Source organism: Ranitomeya variabilis, chromosome 3 (assembly GCF_051348905.1).
Source record: "Ranitomeya variabilis isolate aRanVar5 chromosome 3, aRanVar5.hap1, whole genome shotgun sequence".
Taxonomy (NCBI): domain Eukaryota; kingdom Metazoa; phylum Chordata; class Amphibia; order Anura; family Dendrobatidae; genus Ranitomeya; species Ranitomeya variabilis.
This window is the reverse complement of record NC_135234.1, coordinates 336,395,526-336,414,099: the sequence shown is the minus strand read 5'-3', so window position 1 is coordinate 336,414,099 and position 18,574 is coordinate 336,395,526. Positions and strand designations below refer to the sequence as shown.

The following is an 18,574-nucleotide window of genomic DNA, read 5'->3' as shown; positions in this document are numbered from 1 at the left end:
CCATAGGACCACTTCTGGTCAGACCTCTCTGAACAGTAGACATGTGTAGCTGGTCCACAATGGATACTGCCAGTTTGTAGCTGATGGCACTACTGGACATGGACATCTTCTGATTTTGAAGGGAAGTAAGCATGATGTGTTTTTCATCTGCTGCATTATGTTTCCTTGCCTGACCACTGTGTCTACAAACCTCAACATTTTCCATTTCTTAGAAATCTCAAAGCTGAGAAATAAAGGCATATACTTATCCATCATGCAGTACCATAAGAGAGAGATCTGATTAGCTCCAAATTTATTCTGCAGCAGGACAACAACCCCAAACATACAGCCAATGTCATTCAGAAGTATCTGCAGCGTTAAAAAGAATAAGGAGTCCTGGAAGTGATGATATAGCCCCAACAAAGCCCCGATTTCACAAGCCTACTTTCACAAAAGATCTGTAGTTAGTTCTCCAAGATATTTGGAATAACCTCACTGTTGAGTTCCTTAAAAAACTGGGCAAGTGTATCGAGAAAAATTGATTCTGTCTTGAAGGCAAATTTGGATCACAACAAATATAAATTTAATCAAGATCTCTCTTTCGTTCATTCACTTTGCATTTTGTGAATTGATAAAAAATTAACTATTAATACTTCTATTTGTGAAAGTATTCTTCATTTCCAGCATTATTTCAACAGTACATACATACAGTACTGTGCTAAATTTTTATTCAGATATGTAGAAAAAAATGACACAAAGTAACCCTTCTCATCAGAAGATGCTCTTGTTACCTTCTGTGGACGGCCTGGATGTATCAGTGAGATTATTGCAGTTGCATTTTTGTTACATTTTTGTATCACTTTTGTTACAGTATTCTGACTGATAAGTAAAACTTTGCTGATCTTCTTGTAGCATTCGCCTTTCTCGTGTAAATAAATTATTTCCTATCTTAGGTGACATTTCTTTTCCATCCGGTGCCATTGCTGACAGCATGAAATGGGAAAAGGTTTTCTTGGTTAAAGGGAACCTGACGTGTGAAAAAAACGCTATTTACCTGTAGATATGGGGTTAATTTGCAGGTTAATATCGTTCTGAACATGTCCGACGCCAGCACTTACAGCCCTTCTGCCGGAAGGAAATTAACTTGATGCCTCTCGGTAGCGTTTTGGTTTCAGTCACAGGGCAGTGCAACTTCAGTCACCGCTCTGTGTATAGAGAGCGGCAGTTGCAACTGCACCCCTCTGTACTGACTGACAGCAGATCAGCATTAGAGCTGGCTGTCAGTCAGGTCCAGTGGCTCGGTAATAGCCGCTGCTCTTTATACACAGAGCGGTGACTGAGCCTGCACCAGCACCGCCTCCATAACTGAAATCCGAATGCTACCGGGGGAATAAAGTTAATTTCCACTCAGCAGAACCGGGCAGGTTCAGAACTTAATTAACCTGCAGATTAACCCCATATCTGCGGTTAATAGTGTTTTTTTCACATGACAGGTTCACTTTAAGTAATGCCTTTTTATAGTCAACTGTCTACTGGACTCCTGTTTAGTGAACATTTAGACTTACCTGTGGTTGAATTCTTGTTAATTACAATTGTGTATTGTAAACTTTAGCTTTGATCCTGAGACATTCATACAGGTGAAATCATTATTGCAACATGGTTTTGAATGAATTAGGAAAATTACTTTTTTGGGTGTACAAAATAACAAATATTGTTGGTAATCAATGGATTATACAGGTGCATCTCACAAAATTAGAATATCATCAAAAAGTTAATTTATTTCAGTTCTTTAATATAAAAAGTAAAACTCATATATAGAGTCATTAAAAACAGAGTGATCTATTTCACGTGTTTATTTCTGTTAATATTGATGATTATGGCTTATAGCCAATGAAAACCCAAAAGTCATTATCTCAGTAAATTAGAATATTTTATAACACCAGCTTGAAAAAAATTATTTTAAAATCTGAAATGTTGGCCACTGACATGTATGTTCAGTAAATGCACTCAATACTTGGTTGGGGCTTCTTAGGCATCAATTACTGCATTAATGAAGCCGCGGCCAGCAGAGCGCCGCTTCTGCGCACGCGCGGCCAAAGGAAGATGGCCGCGCCCACCGATCACCAATGAAATAACGAACAGCGCGCTATTTTCAATGTTACCAGTGTAAAATGTAAAAAAAAACAAACAGTACATACTTACATTCGCGTCCCCCGCCGTCTGCTTCCCACACTGACTGAGCGCCGCAAAGTGAAAGTGAAAGCACAGCACAGCGGTGACGTCACCGCTGTGCCCTGCTACTGCCGGCGCTCAGTCAGTCAGTCAGTGCAGGAAGCGGACGCCGGGGGACGCGAATGTAAGTATGTACTGTTTTTTTTTTTTTTACATTTTACGCTGGTAACCAGGGTAAACATCGGGTTACTAAGCGCGGCCCTGCTCTTAGCAACCCGATGTTTACCCTGGTTACCCGGGGACCTCCAGCGATCAAACAGCGACGCTGCAGCGATCGGCATCGTTGTCGCTATCGCTGCAGCGTCGTTTCGTGTGAAGGTACCTTTAGACAGTTGGTGAGAGGAGAGCGAGGAGTGAGGAAGGAAAGCCGGGGCCGTGCAGACGAGTGATTCTGCAGCTCCTTCGATGGAAAAAAAGAGCAGAGCAACTTGTAAATAGACTGAAAGGAGGAAGGAGCAAAGGCGAAGTGAAGAGCTGGAGAGAGAAGTTGCGACTGAACTTCCTCCACGCTGAGTGCATATATCGGTATCCAGAAGACCGAGGTTGTGGGGGTAACTTCATGCCCCATGGCAGAAACCGGTGGACAGCTAGATTTCAAATTACCTGTCCACCATTAACACCCAAGGACACAGTAACAGATAGAGCCCAGGTCGTGATAGAGATCCTGTTAGGCTCAAGTTAGTGTCCTACGTAAAAGGGGACAGAGAGAGAACCTGAGGACCTTCTGTGAGGCCTAAGACAGCAAGGGACTAGAACAACACAGCGCTAGAAGAAAGGCTTCCAACTCCACCTGGTTAGGGGGATTCCTGAGACGCTTCCAAGCCAGCCGGACCACCACCAGCACCTGTAATCCGGTATCTATTTCTTTCTACACCACCTACCACCTGTCCATACTACATCGGGAGCCCTGGGAACCCAGCTTCACCTGTGGGAAGCCATACCATCCCTGCTGCCATAATATCACCCCAGTGGACCCTTTTAAGCAGCATCTGTCACCCTTGACCGAATACCACAGGTGGCGTCACAAACTTTTATTATTCAACTAACCCCTTTAAAGACCGTCCCTTTAACATGGGCACCCAGGGCCACGGACCGGGTCACCGCCGCTGTGACACATCCCTTTAAAGACCAGACCCGGTACCGAGTATCACTGCCCTGATGGGCGACTCAGTAAGGACTGATGACCATTATGGCCATTCTAACCAGCACTGTCTACCTATCCATTTATAATAATAAAACAATAATATAAGAGACACGGGGTACCTACATTTGTACGTACACATACAAATACTGTGTGACAGATATCATCAACACAGTCTATGTATGGGGAACCACAGAACTGCAATATATATGACATTTTTACTTTTTAGGGTTAAAAAGATTCTAGAGCATAACATTGGAAATTGGTGTAGTGTGCAGAGTTAGAAAAAATTCATCAGTGTTTCAAGATACACCCTTGTGGGCAAAATATTTTCTATATTTACCCACTAATCAATGAGTCTATGTAAACTATCTCAATATAATTCTGTGTGAACTATAGCCCTGTCCTATAATATCTGGTGGCTGGGTCACTGGCCAATTTGGCCATGTGATGAGGACCAAATAATATACAATGAAACCTCTTTGAGATGACACACAAAATTGTAACAAAATGCTCTTTTAGAGGAGTGATTTACTAACATGATATGGAGTCATTGATTCTGATATAGAAAACTATGATCCATGTCATGTGTGGTCTTCCAAAGTTTGTGCTAAGTTTGCTCAACCACAGTCATAAAGTGCCATCATCAGCTAAAGTCAACCATGCTCATCTAAAGGTAAGATCACACAGGGTGTTTTTGCTGTGTTTTTTATGCTAATTTTCAGCTGCTTTTTATAGTACCAGCAAAGCCTATGAGATTTCAGAAATCTCATGCACGCACATTGGGTTTTTGTGTGATCAGTATTTTGTGCTTTGCTGCATTTTTTGAACATAGAGCATGTCACTTCTTTCAGCGTTTTTCCAGCATTTTTCCACCCATTGACTTGATTGGATGGTGAAAAAACGCTGCAAATACACTAGGTTGACTTTTCTTGCAGCGTATTTGCTGCAGGAAAGTCGAGGAGAGCCGGATGTGACGTCACACTCGGCTCTTTTACATCTAGATGACAGGCTGCATGATGCGTTCATGCAGCCTGTCATCCAGCAGCGGACCCCCCCATTCATTTGAATGGGGGGTCCGATATTACAGTGTTTAACACGCTGTCATATGCATGACAGCGTGGCAAACACCTCTTCTGATCGTCGGGGAAATCCTCGCCGCCAGTCTTCTGACAGCGGGGAGCACTCAGCTGTGATGGGAGGTGTAAACTTCACCTCCGATCACTGGTGTCAGCTGATGGGACTACTGATCCCATCATCTGCCACCTGCAACCGCTAATTACAGTGACAGCAGGAGCGGAGGATGGGAGTTTTCATCTGCCGCTCCTGCACTATAAATAAATAATTAAAAAAAAAAAAACGGCGTGGGTCCCCCCTAATTTTGATAACCAGCCAGACAAAATTCACAGCTGGGGGCTGCAACCCCCAGCTGTCAGCTTCAGCAAGGCTAGTTATCAAGAATAGAGGGGTCCTCGTGCTTTTTTAAAATTATTTAAATAAATAATTTTAAAAAACGGCGTGGGGTCCCCCCCATTTTTGACAGCCAGCCTTGCTAAAGCTCACAACTGGGGGCTGGTATTCTCAGGCTGCTAAGGGGCCATGGATATAGCCCCCCCAACCTAAAAATTGCAGCCCGCAGCTTCCCAGAAAAGGTGCATCTATTAGATGTGCCAATTCTGGCGCTTTGCCCGGCTCTTCCCACTTGCCCTGTAGTGGTGGCAAACGGGTAATAAGGGGTTAATGTCATCTTGCTATTGTAAAGTGACATTAAGCCGGCTTAGTAATGGAGAGGTGTCAATAAGACACTTATCCACTACTAATCCTATAGTAATTAAAGGGTTAAATAAACACAAACACATGCAGAAAAAAAGTCTTTTAATGAAATAAAACACCACACAGTTTTGACCATCTTTTTATTGTTCTGCCATTCCAAAGAGAAGCCCTTGATCTTCTGTAATAAAAATAAAATAAAAAAGCAAACGTATACTCCCTGATCCGCCGTAGTCTGATATAACGAGTGTCCCACGCAGTATCTGGGGGAGTTACATCTTACAAGCGGGAGCGATGCTAATGCAACCGCTCCCAGCTGTAAGCGACTGGGGAATGAATGAGATGGAGCAGGCGCAGGCTCAGTAACTAGCGGTGACGTCACTGAGCCTGCGCTCCCTCACAGCCTGACCTGAGGTAACCTCTGCACTGTGGGAAAATGCCCGGGAAGAGGATACCGCAGGTAATCTATCTATTCTATCTATCTATTCTATTGTCACGGGGGTACCGGGTAGACTAAGGCTGGTTACCCGGGCCCCTGCGATTTCCCTTAGGCTAGGAAAACCCTGTCTGTCCCTTTCCCAGAAGTTACACTAAAGGTGTGCATGTCTGGGCCGCCAGACCTGACCCTGTCTCCTGTTTCAGCCCTAAGCTGAGACCACCACCCGCCACCCAGTGAAGAGACCACACACCAATCCCCACAGAAAGCACAGACAGGGAAAACTGAAAAACGCACCACGCCGCAGACATACAGGAATACACTATAATGTGCACAGGGCAAAACAAATACAAATATAGGAAGGAGGAATGTGACAAAGGATAATACACCACCAGATACGATATTCCTCCAACAAGACCACCACTCCAGACCGGAATCACTAGGCACAAAGCACAAGCTATAATCGGCGACGCCCAAAGTCCAGCGCGACTATTTAAAGGCCGTGGGCGTGACCCAGCCTCCAACCTGATTACCAGCAAGCTGGATAAAATCTAGCCGATGCCACTGAGTGTGTAGTGGACGTAAGTGGAATTACTGCTGTCTGTCGGATGCCCTAGTGTGAACAGCGTCCGACATGACAGTACCCCGCCTTCTACGAGGGACCCCAGGGCCCTCACGACTTATAGGACCCGGCTTGTCCGGATGGCGGCGGTGAAACATACTGACCAGCCGGTCTGCATGTATGTCCGAGGCAGGTACCCAGGACCTCTCTTCCGGCCCATAACCACACCAGTGTACCAGGTACTGTAATGTGCGGCGCACTACACGAGAGTCAACCACCTTGGAGGCTTCAAACTCCAAATTGCCATCCACCAAGACTGGAGGTGGCATAGGCGCCGTATCCACAGAACCCACCACCTTTTTTAATAAAGATCTGTGGAACACGTTGTATATTTTATATACCGTAGGGAGTGCCAAACAGTAGGCTACCGGGTTAATGATGCGGCAACCCTAAATGGACCAATAAACCTTGGACCCAATTTCAAGGATGGAATCTTGAGTTTTATGTTTTTTGTGGACAACCACACCCAGTCACCCACACTCAGGTCCGGACCTTTCACACGTTTTCTGTCAGCCACTCGTTTGTACCTTGCACCTACGCTTAGCAAGCGCTGTTTCACTCTCCTCCAAACGGATGACAGTTGTGCTCCTAACTGGTCCTCCTCCGGGATGCCAGTAGAGCCCCCCTGACGCAGAGTACAAAACTGAGGATGGACCCCGTAAACACAAAAGAACGGGGACTCCCCAGACAATTCCTGATGGTGATTATTTATAGCAAACTCAGCCAAAGGAAGGAACGTCGACCACTCCTCCTGATTGTCAGAAACAAAACAGCGTAAGTACTGCTCCAAATTCTGGTTCATACGCTCGGTCTGACCATTTGACTGAGGATGAAACGCAGAAGAATGCGACAACTTGATCCCCAGCCGTGAGCAAAAAGCTTTCCAAAATTTTGCCACAAACTGAGTACCCCTATCAGACACGATGTCAGACGGGACCCCGTGAAGTCTGACCACCTCCTGCACAAAAACCTGAGCCAGAGTCTTAGCGTTAGGCAACGAAGGCAAAGACACAAAGTGCGACATCTTTGAGAACCGATCAACAACCACCAGAATGACCGTGTTCCCAGCAGAGGAGGGCAAATCTGTGATAAAATCCATGGAAATCTCCGTCCATGGCCTACTGGGTACCCCGAGAGGATGTAGTGTGCCAGCAGGACGAGAGCGGAACGTCTTAGCCCTAGCGCACGTGGTACATGCTGATACGTATGAGACCACGTCCTGTCGGATTTTGGGCCACCAAAACCGACGTGACACCAACTCCAAGGTACTCCTAACCCCTGGATGGCCAGCCAGGACAGCATCATGATGCTCACCCAACACCTTTAGGCGAAGATGGAGAGGTACAAACGATTTGTTAATGGGAAGCTCTGGTGGTACCTCCACCTGAGCCTCGGCAATCTCAGCCTCAACCTCGGTCGTGAGAGCCGAGACCACTACACCCTTTTGGAGGATGGGTACCGGATCTTCCCGAGGTTCTCCCCCCGGAAAACACCTGGACAAAGCATCCGCCTTAGTGTTCTTAGACCCAGGTCGGTACGTAACAAAAAAGTTGAACCGTGTGAAAAACAATGCCCAGCGAGCCTGCCTGGGGGACAGACGCTTGGCTGACTCCAAATACAGCACATTTTTATGGTCGGTGATAACTGTAACCTGATGAACCGACCCCTCCAAAAAGTGTCGCCATTCCTCAAAAGCCAACTTGATAGCCAACAACTCCCTGTTGCCGATATCCTAATTACGTTCGGCAGACGACAGCTTCTTGGAAAAGTAGGCGCAAGGACGCAACTCGCCCAAGGATGAGCCTTGTGACAGCACCGCCCCCACTCCAACCTCAGATGCATCGACTTCCACGGTAAATGGTTTTGATACGTCCGGTTGCACCAGAATGGGGGGCCGAAGCAAAACTGTTCTTCAGAAATTCAAATGCGCGCACAGCAGCCTGAGGCCAGGCAGAGAAATTGGTACCCTTTTTCGTCATGTCAGTAAGCGGTTTAGCAATGGTAGAAAAATCTTTGATAAACTTTCTATAATAGTTGGAAAACCCAAGGAACCGCTGGAGTGCTTTTAGGTTATCAGGCCGTTCCCAATGCAGCACCGCTTGCACCTTAGCGGCGTCCATTTTAAACCCTGAAGCAGACACAATATAACCCAAGAAAGGCAACTCCTGAACCGAAAATACACATTTCTCAAGTTTTGCATAGAGCTTATTTTCCCTGAGAAGCTGTAACACCTGCCTCACATGCTCTAAATGAGAATCACGGTCGCATGAATAAATGAGAATGTCATCTAGGTACACAATAACGAATTTCCCCAGAACATGCGAGAATACATCATTTATGAAATGTTGAATAACTGCAGGCGCGTTTGTCAACCCAAATGGCATCACCAAATTTTCAAAATGACCCTCAGGAGTATTAAAAGCCGTCTTCCACTCATCACCTTGACGGACTCTTATGAGGTTGTAAGCCCCCCTGAGGTCAAGCTTGGAAAACCACTTAGCACCAGCCACCTGGTTGAACAAATTAGGTATCAGTGGCATAGGGTATGGATCACGAACCATAATCTGGTTTAACTCCCTGAAATCCAGACACGGGCGTAGTCTGCCATCTTTCTTTTTAATGAAGAAGAACCCCGCTGCCACCGGCGAGGACGAATGCCTGATGTGCCCTTTGCTCAAACTCTCAGCAATGTAATCTTTTAAAGCTTGCCTCTCAGGACCAGAGATGTTGAACATCCTTGCTTTCGGCAATTTAGCCCCTGGTTTAAACCTAATAGTACAGTCATAGGGGCGATGTGGTGGCAATTCTGAGCAACCCTTCTCTGAGAACACATCCGCGAAATCAAGCAGTGACTCAGGAATACTTGGAGTCACAGCGGACATACATGTGGCCAGGCAATTCTCCTGGCAAAATCCGCTCCACTGAATTATGTCCAGAGTTTTCCAGTCAATAACTGGGTTGTGCATAGATAACCATGGAAAACCCAGAACCATTTGTGCAGGAAGATTACTGAGCACCCTACATGTAACCTGCTCATAATGTAGGACCCCAATGTGAAGTTTAACCTCAGCCACAAACTCAGTAATCTCCCCCTGTGGGAGAGCGGTAGCATTGATGGTGACCACCCGGATAGGATGAGGCAATTTTTCGACCATGAACCCGGCCGTGCTCGCAAACTCCTCATCAATGAGATTAGTGGCCGAACCACTATCCACAAAAACAGTGATTGGCAGCTCTCTGCCAGCGACCATAACTCTGGCAGGGAGCCTACATTGAGAGACCACCATGGAGGATATGCATAAGCTCAGATTGGCCTCCTCCACTCCCTCTGAGCTTAGTAGTTTTCCGCCGTTGCGCTTTTTTTTAGAAAACAGAGGACAAGCATTTACATAATGCCCCTTTTTACCACAGCAAAAACAGAGTCCCTGCTTCCTGAGCGAGGGGGCTTGATGACGCGACACCCCTGCGATTTGCATAGACTCCGTGGGCTCACCTGCAGCAACCTCACGTGCACCTACAACCTCCCCCATAGGTGGCGTCTCTAGCGCCCCCTGACACAAACGGCGATCAATGCGGACAACAAGACTCATGGCAGACTCCAGAGAAGCAGGAGTCTCATACATCAGAAGGGCTTGTTTAACCCTTCTCGAAACCCCACATACAAACTGACTCCGCAGCACCGGGTCATTCCATTGTGTGTCCACCGCCCAGCGGCGAAATTCAGAACAGTAATCCTCCGCCATTCGCTCCCCCTGACAGAGAGCGGGTATTTTAGTTTCTGCTAGAGCCAATCTGTCAGGATCATCATAAATGAGTCCAAGAGCAGAAAAAAAACTCTCTACTGAGTTAAATGCAGCTGAATCAGAAGGTAATGAAAACGCCCATGCTTGGGGGTCTCCGTTTAGTAATGACAAAACCAAGCCCACACGCTGAGCCTCATTACCTGAGGAAAGTGGGCGCATACGAAAATACAATTTGCAAGCTTCACGGAAAACAAGAAATTTACTGCTTTCCCCAGCAAACCTCTCAGGTAAAGGGATTTTTGGCTTTGCAACTCTACCTGCAGTTTGCACTTGCACATTAGATACCACAAGACCCTGTTGCTGAACTGCCCTCTTCAATTCAGTGACCTGTAAGAACAGCGCCCTCAACTGGCGGTTTATGGAAGTCATGGGATCCATGACATGCAAAAAAAATGTATTCTTTGTTTTTCCCTTTTGGGCTGATTATAATGTCACAGGGGTACTGGGTAGACTAAGGCTGGTTACCCGGGCCCCTGCGATTTCCCTTAGGCTAGGGAAACCCTGTCTGTCCCTTTCCCAGAAGTTACACTAAAGGTGTGCATGTCTGGGCCGCCAGGCCTGACCCTGTCTCCTGTTTCAGCCCTAAGCTGAGACCACCACCCGCCACCCAGGAGAAGAGACCACACACCAATCCCCACAGAAAGCACAGACAGGGAAAACTGAAAAACGCACCACGCCGCAGACATATAGGAATACACTATAATGTGCACAGGGCAAAACAAATACAAATATAGGAAGGAGGAATATGACAAAGGATAATACACCACCAGATACGATATTCCTCCAACAAGACCACCACTCCAGACCGGAATCACTAGGCACAAAGCACAAGCTATAATCAGAGATGCCCAAAGTCCAGCGCGACTATTTAAAGGCCGTGGGCGTGACCCAGCCTCCAACCTGATTACCAGCTAGATTAACCCCGAGCAAGCTGGATAAAATCTAGCCGACGCCACTGAGCGTGTAGTGGACGTAAGTGGAATTACTGCTGTCTGTCGGACGCCCTAGTGTGAACAGCGTCCGACATGACATCTATCAATCTATCTATTCTATCTATCCTATCAATCTATCTATTCATTCTATCTTCAGGAAGTTGTTTTTTTTTTTCTCTGTGTGCACTCAACATTATTCGCATGCACAAAGAGAAAAAAAACACATGAAAAAACACACCAAAAACGCACCAAAAGCACACCTAAACCTGCGTTTTCGGCGCAGCTTCTTTCCTGACAAGATGATCAGGTTTTGTTGCAGAAAAAGAATGCAGCAAAAATGCCCTGTGTGAACTTACCCTTAATGTTTTAACAGGAGCTTCTGACATGAAGGGGACATATCAGGGTCTTAGTTTTGTACAAAGTATGCTCTATAAACTCTGATGATAACCTGATTTTTATGGTTTCCCAAAAACTTATAGTACCTTGGGTATATAGTACATAGCAGCACAGTGGAGTGTCAAGCTCAGAAAATGTTGCCGCAAACCTTTGGCGTTGAGTTGAGTCTTGCAGAATTCAGCAAATGTGTGTTCTGTTAATATAAAGCAATACTAAGGTTTGCAATTTGTATACAAATATTCATCAGATCTGTCTCACAGCAAGAAAAGAGTCGCTGCAATCTAGAATTCCAAAAACATGAAGTCTAAAGAGTGTTTCCTGGGAAACATTGTGTTTTCATATGTGTGTATAGAATGTGACTCTTTGTTTAGGATTCTAGCATACAAATGATTTTAGAAAGAAGAAAAATGTATTTTTTAAAACAATACTACGCTTGTCTAAGGATTAGTGAACTCTTCACATTGGGGGGTGTCAAAGACCCTTGTGTCTCCTGCAGAAACAAAGGTTTCTTCTGTTAATTTGATTAGTGCTTCTATTCCAGTATTTTACCATACATGTGACATGGACATAAAAGGATAAAATGTATCTTGTGCAAAATAACTATTTGATAGCCCAAAATAAACACAAAACATAGGAAGCCTTTCAACTTTAGTCAGGCGGAAAAATTTAGAAAAGTCAATCATTTATTAACTTGGAACCGAATACAGATTTGATATCCCCTGATGTACAATGATAAAACTTTATTTCATGATATGTTTTCATGTAATTCCTCATGCCTCCAAAGTCTCAGAAAATTATTGATATTTCTTTTCTGTGGATTGAGGGAAAACGTTAACACAGGGCGTTTTTGCGGCGTTTTTTATGCTAATTTTCAGCTGCTTTTTACAATACCAACAAAGCCTATGAGATTTCAGAAATCTCATGCACACACATTGGTTTTTTTTGTGCTGTGCTGCATTTTTTGGACATAGGGCATGTCACTTCTTTCAGCGTTTTTTGCTGCATTTTTTCACCCATTGACTTGAATGGGTGTTGAAAAAAAGCAGCAAAAACGCAAGTATCATTATTTGCTGCGTTTTTGCTGCTGAAAATCCAAGGACATTAGTATGGACAAAGAGAAAAAAAAATGCCCCAAAAAAACGCTTAAAAAAGAGGACCAAAAATGCACCTAAACCTGCGTTTTTGATGCAGCTTCTTTCCTGGTATATATAATAAAACAAAGCAAAGTCCAGCTCACCATAGTTGACATCTCTGAATATTCGGAGCACGGAACCGCTGTGTCAGGGCGTGGAGGGATCAAAGAAAAAAGGAAAATCCAGCTCAACGAAATAGTGAAAAAAACGTGTCGTTCCTTTATTCACTTCAATAATATATATCAACGCGTTTCTGGTGACAGAGCACCCTTAATCATGATTAAGGGTGCACTGTCACCAGAAACGCGTTGATACTGTTTTTATTTTTGTTGTTGCTGATGTTTTTATCCTCCACATATATTATTGAAGTGAATAAAGGAACGACACGTTTTTTTCACTATTTCGTTGAGCTGGATTTTCCTTTTTTCTTTGAGCTTCTTTCCTGCCAAGATGATCAGGTTTTGCTGCAGAAAAAAAAGCAGCAAAAACTTCCTGTGTGAACTTACCCTAAGCAGTTAGGCTTTCGGGGAAAAAATATCTTTTGTGGCAAGAACGGACATTAAAGGGAACGCACCATCAGATTCATGCTGTCTGAACTACGGGCAGTCTGAATCAGAGCCTAACAGTGCAATAGCAGCCTGAAATGTCTGTCTCTAAAACTCTGCATCGTTTCAGAGAAAACATAGTTTGATAAGCTAGCCAGATATTATGGGGAGGATTGTGACCCTCACCCCAGTTGATTGACACATCTCTCATGTATACAAATAATCCTTAATCTTTAAAGACTTCATAATAACAGGGTCTGTACCACAGGACTGGCGTATAGCAAATGTGGTGCCAATATTCAAAAAGGGGACAAAAACTGAACTCAGAAATTATAGGCCAGTAAGCTTAACCTCTACTGTGGGTAAAATCCTGGAGGGCATTTTAAGGGATGCTATACTGGAGTATCTGGAGAGGAATAACCTCATGACCCAATACCAACATGGGTTTACTAGGGACCGTTCCTGTCAGACTAATCTGATAAGCTTCTATGAAGAGGTGAGTTCCGGACTGGACCAAGGGAACCCAGTGGACGTAGTGTATATGAACTTTTCAAAAGCTTTTGATACGGTGCCACACAAAAGGTTGATACATAAAATGAGAATAATGGGGATAGGGGAACATATGTGTAAGTGGGTTAAGAGCTGGCTCAGGGATAGGAAACAAAGGGTGGTTATTAATGGAGCACACTCGGACTGGGTCGCGGTTAGCAGTGGGGTACCACAGGGGTCCGTATTGGGCCCTCTTCTTTTTAACATTTATCAATGATCTTGTAGGGGGCATACAGAGTAGAATTTCAATATTTGCAGATGACACTAAACTCTGCAGGGTAATCAATACAGGGGAGGACAATTTTATATTACAGGAGGCTTTATGTAAACTAGAAGCTTGGGCTGATAAATGGCAAATGAGCTTTAATGGGGATAAATGTAAAGTCATGCACTTGGGTAGAAGTAATAAGATGTATAACTATGTGCTTAATTCTAAAACTCTGGGCAAAACCGTCAATGAAAAAGACCTGGGAGTATGGGTGAATGACAAACTCAGATTTAGTGGCCAGTGTCAGGCAGCTGCTACAAAGAAAAATAAAATAATGGGATGCATTAAAAGAAGCATAGATGCTCATGAGGAGAACATAATTTGACCTCTATACAAGTCACTAGTGCGACCACACTTAGAATACTGTGTACAATTCTGGGCTCCGGTGTATAAGAAAGACATAGCTGAACTAGAGCGGGTGCAGAGAAGAGCGACCAAGGTTATTAGAGGACTGGGGGGGTCTGCAATACCAAGATAGGTTATTACACTTGGGGCTATTTAGTTTGGAAAAACGAAGGCTAAGGGGTGATCTTATTTTAATGTATAAATATATGAGGGGACAGTACAGAGACCTTTCTAATGACCTTTTTAATCATAGACCTGAGACAGGGACAAGGGGGCATCCTCTACGTCTGGAGGAAAGAAGGTTTAAGCATAATAAGATGCGGATTCTTTACTGTAAGAGCAGTGAGACTATGGAACTCTCTGCCGTATGATGTTGTAATGAGTGATTTCCTACTAAAATTTAAGAGGGGACTGGATGCCTTTCTTGAAAAGTATAATGTTACAGGTTATATACACTAGATTCCTTGATCGGGTGTTGATACGGGGAACTAGTCTGATTGCCGTATGTGGAGTCGGGAAGGAAGTTTTTTTCCTCAATGTGGAGCTTACTCTTTGCCACATGGGTTTTTTTGCCTTCCTCTGGATCAACATGTTAGGGCATGTTTGGTTAGGCTATGGGTTGATCTAGATGGACTTAAAGTCTTCTTTCAACCTTAATAACTATGTAAATAGGAGAGACCTGTCAGTCAGTCAACTGGACTGGTGCAGCAAGAAGCCAGTCACTGGGAGCGCTGAGCCAGTCAGGTATTTTCCTATTGTTGACTGACTTTTCAAACTATGTTTTCCTGAAATGCTGCACCATTTCAAAGACATATCTGGATGCGATCATGTAGCTAGGCTGTGATTGATGCTGCCCACAGTTCAAGCAGCATGACCCTAATGACAAGTTTACTAAGGTTCTTGCGTACAAAATGTTTTTCCCTTTCTAAGGCCAGTTTCATATGTATGAGTTTCACAATCGATATACAGACTATGATTTCCGGACTGGCTATGAGTCTCCTGACCTGATCTCAGCAGCCACATATAAGCATATGAAACAGATGTTGCAATGGCTAGTCCAGAAATTGCGATTCCTACATATAGACTGTGGAACTCAGAAGTTTGAAGTCTCTAAACCATGATATATTTACCTTTAGTAAATTACTGTACATAGATTATGTAATAATTGCTCTTATACAATATATGTATATATATATATATATATATATATATATATATATATATATATATATATATGAGTGTATTTATTTAAATATAGTGAGACACTGATTTTTATGCACTTGGTCATTTAACAGACAAAGGAGAGAACAACGTGTGCCAAGATGTTTGCCATACAGAAGTCTGAAAGCAGCCCTCACCAGTCCCCATTTTATTGCACCAAACCTTTGGGTAACTTACCATTTCCTAGTGACAAAGAGCGAAAGCAAGACACTAACTTTAACATTTTGGAGGAGGCATATGATAAAAATGAAAACTGGAGACAGGAGAAGGGAGATGAAGGTAACTGGGGAGATAAATCAAATGAAGACAGTGGTAAAATTCACTTAGAAGATAATAGAACCAATCTGAAAAAGAATACAATGATGAAAATAAAGGCTGTCAAGTCTGAGGGAATCAGCTTGTCTTCATTGGAGGAAGAAGTTAGGAGCCCTCCAGAAGGAGCAGAAATAATGCAATTAGGAGTGGACTCACCAGCTAATGAGACAACAAAGGAATGCAGTGAATGGCCAGGATCTCCATTGGAAGACAATGGTTACGCCAGCAGTTCACTTAGCATTGACAGTCCTGACAGCATACCTGGCAGTACATGGGAGGACAACAAATCACCTACTTTAACATCCACCCAATTGGAGGATCCTGAAATGGAGAACTCTGAAGACGAATCCTCATCAGAATCTGAATCCCTCACACTTACGCTGACAGAAGCTTTCCAAAGTCTAAAAGACAAGGAAAAACTAAAGGAGCAAGAAAAGGAGAAGCATCATGCACAATTGACAATGTATAGGAGACTAGCTCTTTTGAGATGGATCAGAAGTCTTCAACAACGGGTGAAGGATCAGCAGAACAGACTGCAGGAGAGCTTTGACACTATCCTGGACAACCGCAAGGAGATGCTGAGGTACATCCAGCATGGCTGCAATAAGTCACCCACTAAAGAAGCAGCATAAGAAAACAAAAACCATACCTCTTACATATGTGCAAATTACTCATCCCAAGGCTTGAACTCTGGGAGTGGTTGTAAAAACATATTGTGTAATGTGAAGCACAAGCCAGAAACAGAAAATATTGTAGGCTACTATTACAGCTTTTACATATCAAACCAAGTACTGGAGAATTACTTGAGTATTTATTCACTTTCATCATGTAAATCAAAAAAATAAAGTGGAAACAAATTGAAATGTTCACATTGCTTTAATTTGTACATCAAATTACAATATATGCAATTTCAATTCGAAAGCACAGGCAATGGGATAAATCCTACATTAATTCTGTTACCAACATTCAGAAAAAGCAGCATTCCACTATTCAGTAGTAATTAAATATATATTTTTATATAAATATATTGTACTACAATAAAAAAAATCCCAAATTTCATTGAGTATACTATGTTAATACATTTTGGTTGTCTGACCTTAAGGCCCCGTCTCACTAAGCGATTTACCAACGATCACGACCAGCGATATGACCTGGCCGTGATCGTTGGTAAGTCGCTGTGTGGTCGCTGGGGAGCTGTCACACAGACCGCTCTCCCCAGCGACCAACGATCAGGGGAACGACTTCGGCATCGTTGAAACTGTCTTCAACGATGCCGAAGTCCCCCTGCAGCACCCGGGTAACCAGGGTAAACATCGGGTTACTAAGCGCAGGGCCGCGCTTAGTAACCCGATGTTTACCCTGGTTACCAAAAAAAACAAACACTACATACTCGCCTTTCGGTGTCCAGGTCCCTTGCCGTCTACTTCCTGCTCTGACTGAGCCGCCGTACAGTGAGAGCAGAGCGCAGCGGTGACGTCACTGCTGCGCTCTCACTTCTCACTGTACGGCCGGGAGTCAGTGAGAGCAGGAAGCAGACGGCAAGGGACCTGGACACCGAAAGGCGAGTATGTACTGTTTGTTTTTTTTGGTAAGCAGGGTAAACATCGGGTTACTAAGCGCGGCCCTGCGCTTAGTAACCCGATGTTTACCCTGGTTACCAGTGAAGACATCGCTGGATCGGTGTCACACACACCGATTCAGCGATGTCAGCGGGGCCTCAACGACCAAAAAAAGGTCCAGGCCATTCTGACACGACCAGCGATCTCGCAGCAGGGGCCTGATCGCTGGTACGTGTCACACATAGCGAGATCGCTACTGAGGTCGCTGTTGCATCACAAAACTTGTGACTCAGCAGCGATCTCGCTAGCAATCTCGCTATGTGAGACGGGGCCTTTAGGCTACAAGTCTGAAGTCTCTTTATGTGATTGCAGTCTTGTGAATCCTAACATCGCGCGTACTCTGTGTGCTATTAGGATTCTCTGAGGGTATGTGCACACGCTGCGGATTTTGTTGCGGATCCGCAGCAGTTTTCCATGTGTTTACAGTACCATGTAAACCTATGGAAAACAAAATCCGCAGTGCACATGCTGTGGAAAAAAACGCGCGGAAACGTAGCGTTGTTTATTCCGCAGCATGTCAATTCTTTGTGCAGATTCCGCAGCGGTTTACACCTGCTCCACAATAGAAATCCGCAGGTGTAAAACCACAGGTGGAATCCGCACAAAATCCGCAAAAAATCTGCTGTAATTCCGCAGGTAATCTGCAGTGCGGTTTACCTGCGGATTTACCAAAATCAGTCCGGAAAAATCCGCACCACTTTCCGCAACGTGTGCACGTGGCCTGATGCCAGCGCCTGGAGTGGGCGGTCATGTGATATGCATACTTTCAGCCAAATTCCAACTAACTGTGTCCGGCGTTTCTCAATACACTTGCATTGAGCAATGCCGCACCTATCTAGTCCACATGCCCACCGCTCCCAGTGCCAGCACCAGAGAATCTTCACAGCGCACATTGCGCACAATGTGAAGATTCAAAATTCTGCAGTCACATATAATGACTGTAGACTTTTAGCCTAAGGCTGGACAAATTCTTTCTGTGAGGTAAAATATTTGCGGCTTCATACTCAACATGTTTTACCTCACAGAAAGAATCAGAGGGATCCCATGCCGTAATGTCTGAATACTCTGTTTAGCAGCATCCCCTGCCCAGGAGATGTGGCATGTTCAGACCATGTTCCTGCACGGTCAGACACATCCATTACGCAGTACACTGCAGGGGCATATTTATAAGATTATCTCAGCACAAGAACATTTTTTAACACATCCAATTGTGGAACTTACCTTCATTTCAAGATCTATTAATTACATTTTACTTTCTTCGTGGTACA

The 18,574-nt window shown here is 44.3% G+C and overlaps 1 protein-coding gene across 3 annotated transcripts in view; it reads left to right on the top strand.

The window, feature by feature from the left end:
• The window catches only part of C3H1orf216 (chromosome 3 C1orf216 homolog), a 172,425-nt gene extending 155,856 nt beyond the window's left edge, over positions 1-16,569 (top strand). For 2 of the 3 annotated variants that reach the window (XM_077299596.1, XM_077299595.1), the window contains exon 2: positions 15,447-16,569. In XM_077299596.1, coding sequence (XP_077155711.1) covers positions 15,474-16,319 — 846 coding nt within the window. In that variant the 5' untranslated portion in view covers positions 15,447-15,473 and the 3' untranslated portion in view covers positions 16,320-16,569. The remainder of the gene's footprint in view (positions 1-15,446) is intronic. The other variant, XM_077299594.1, reaches the window with a different exon arrangement.
• Positions 16,570-18,574: the final 2,005 nt, after the last annotated feature.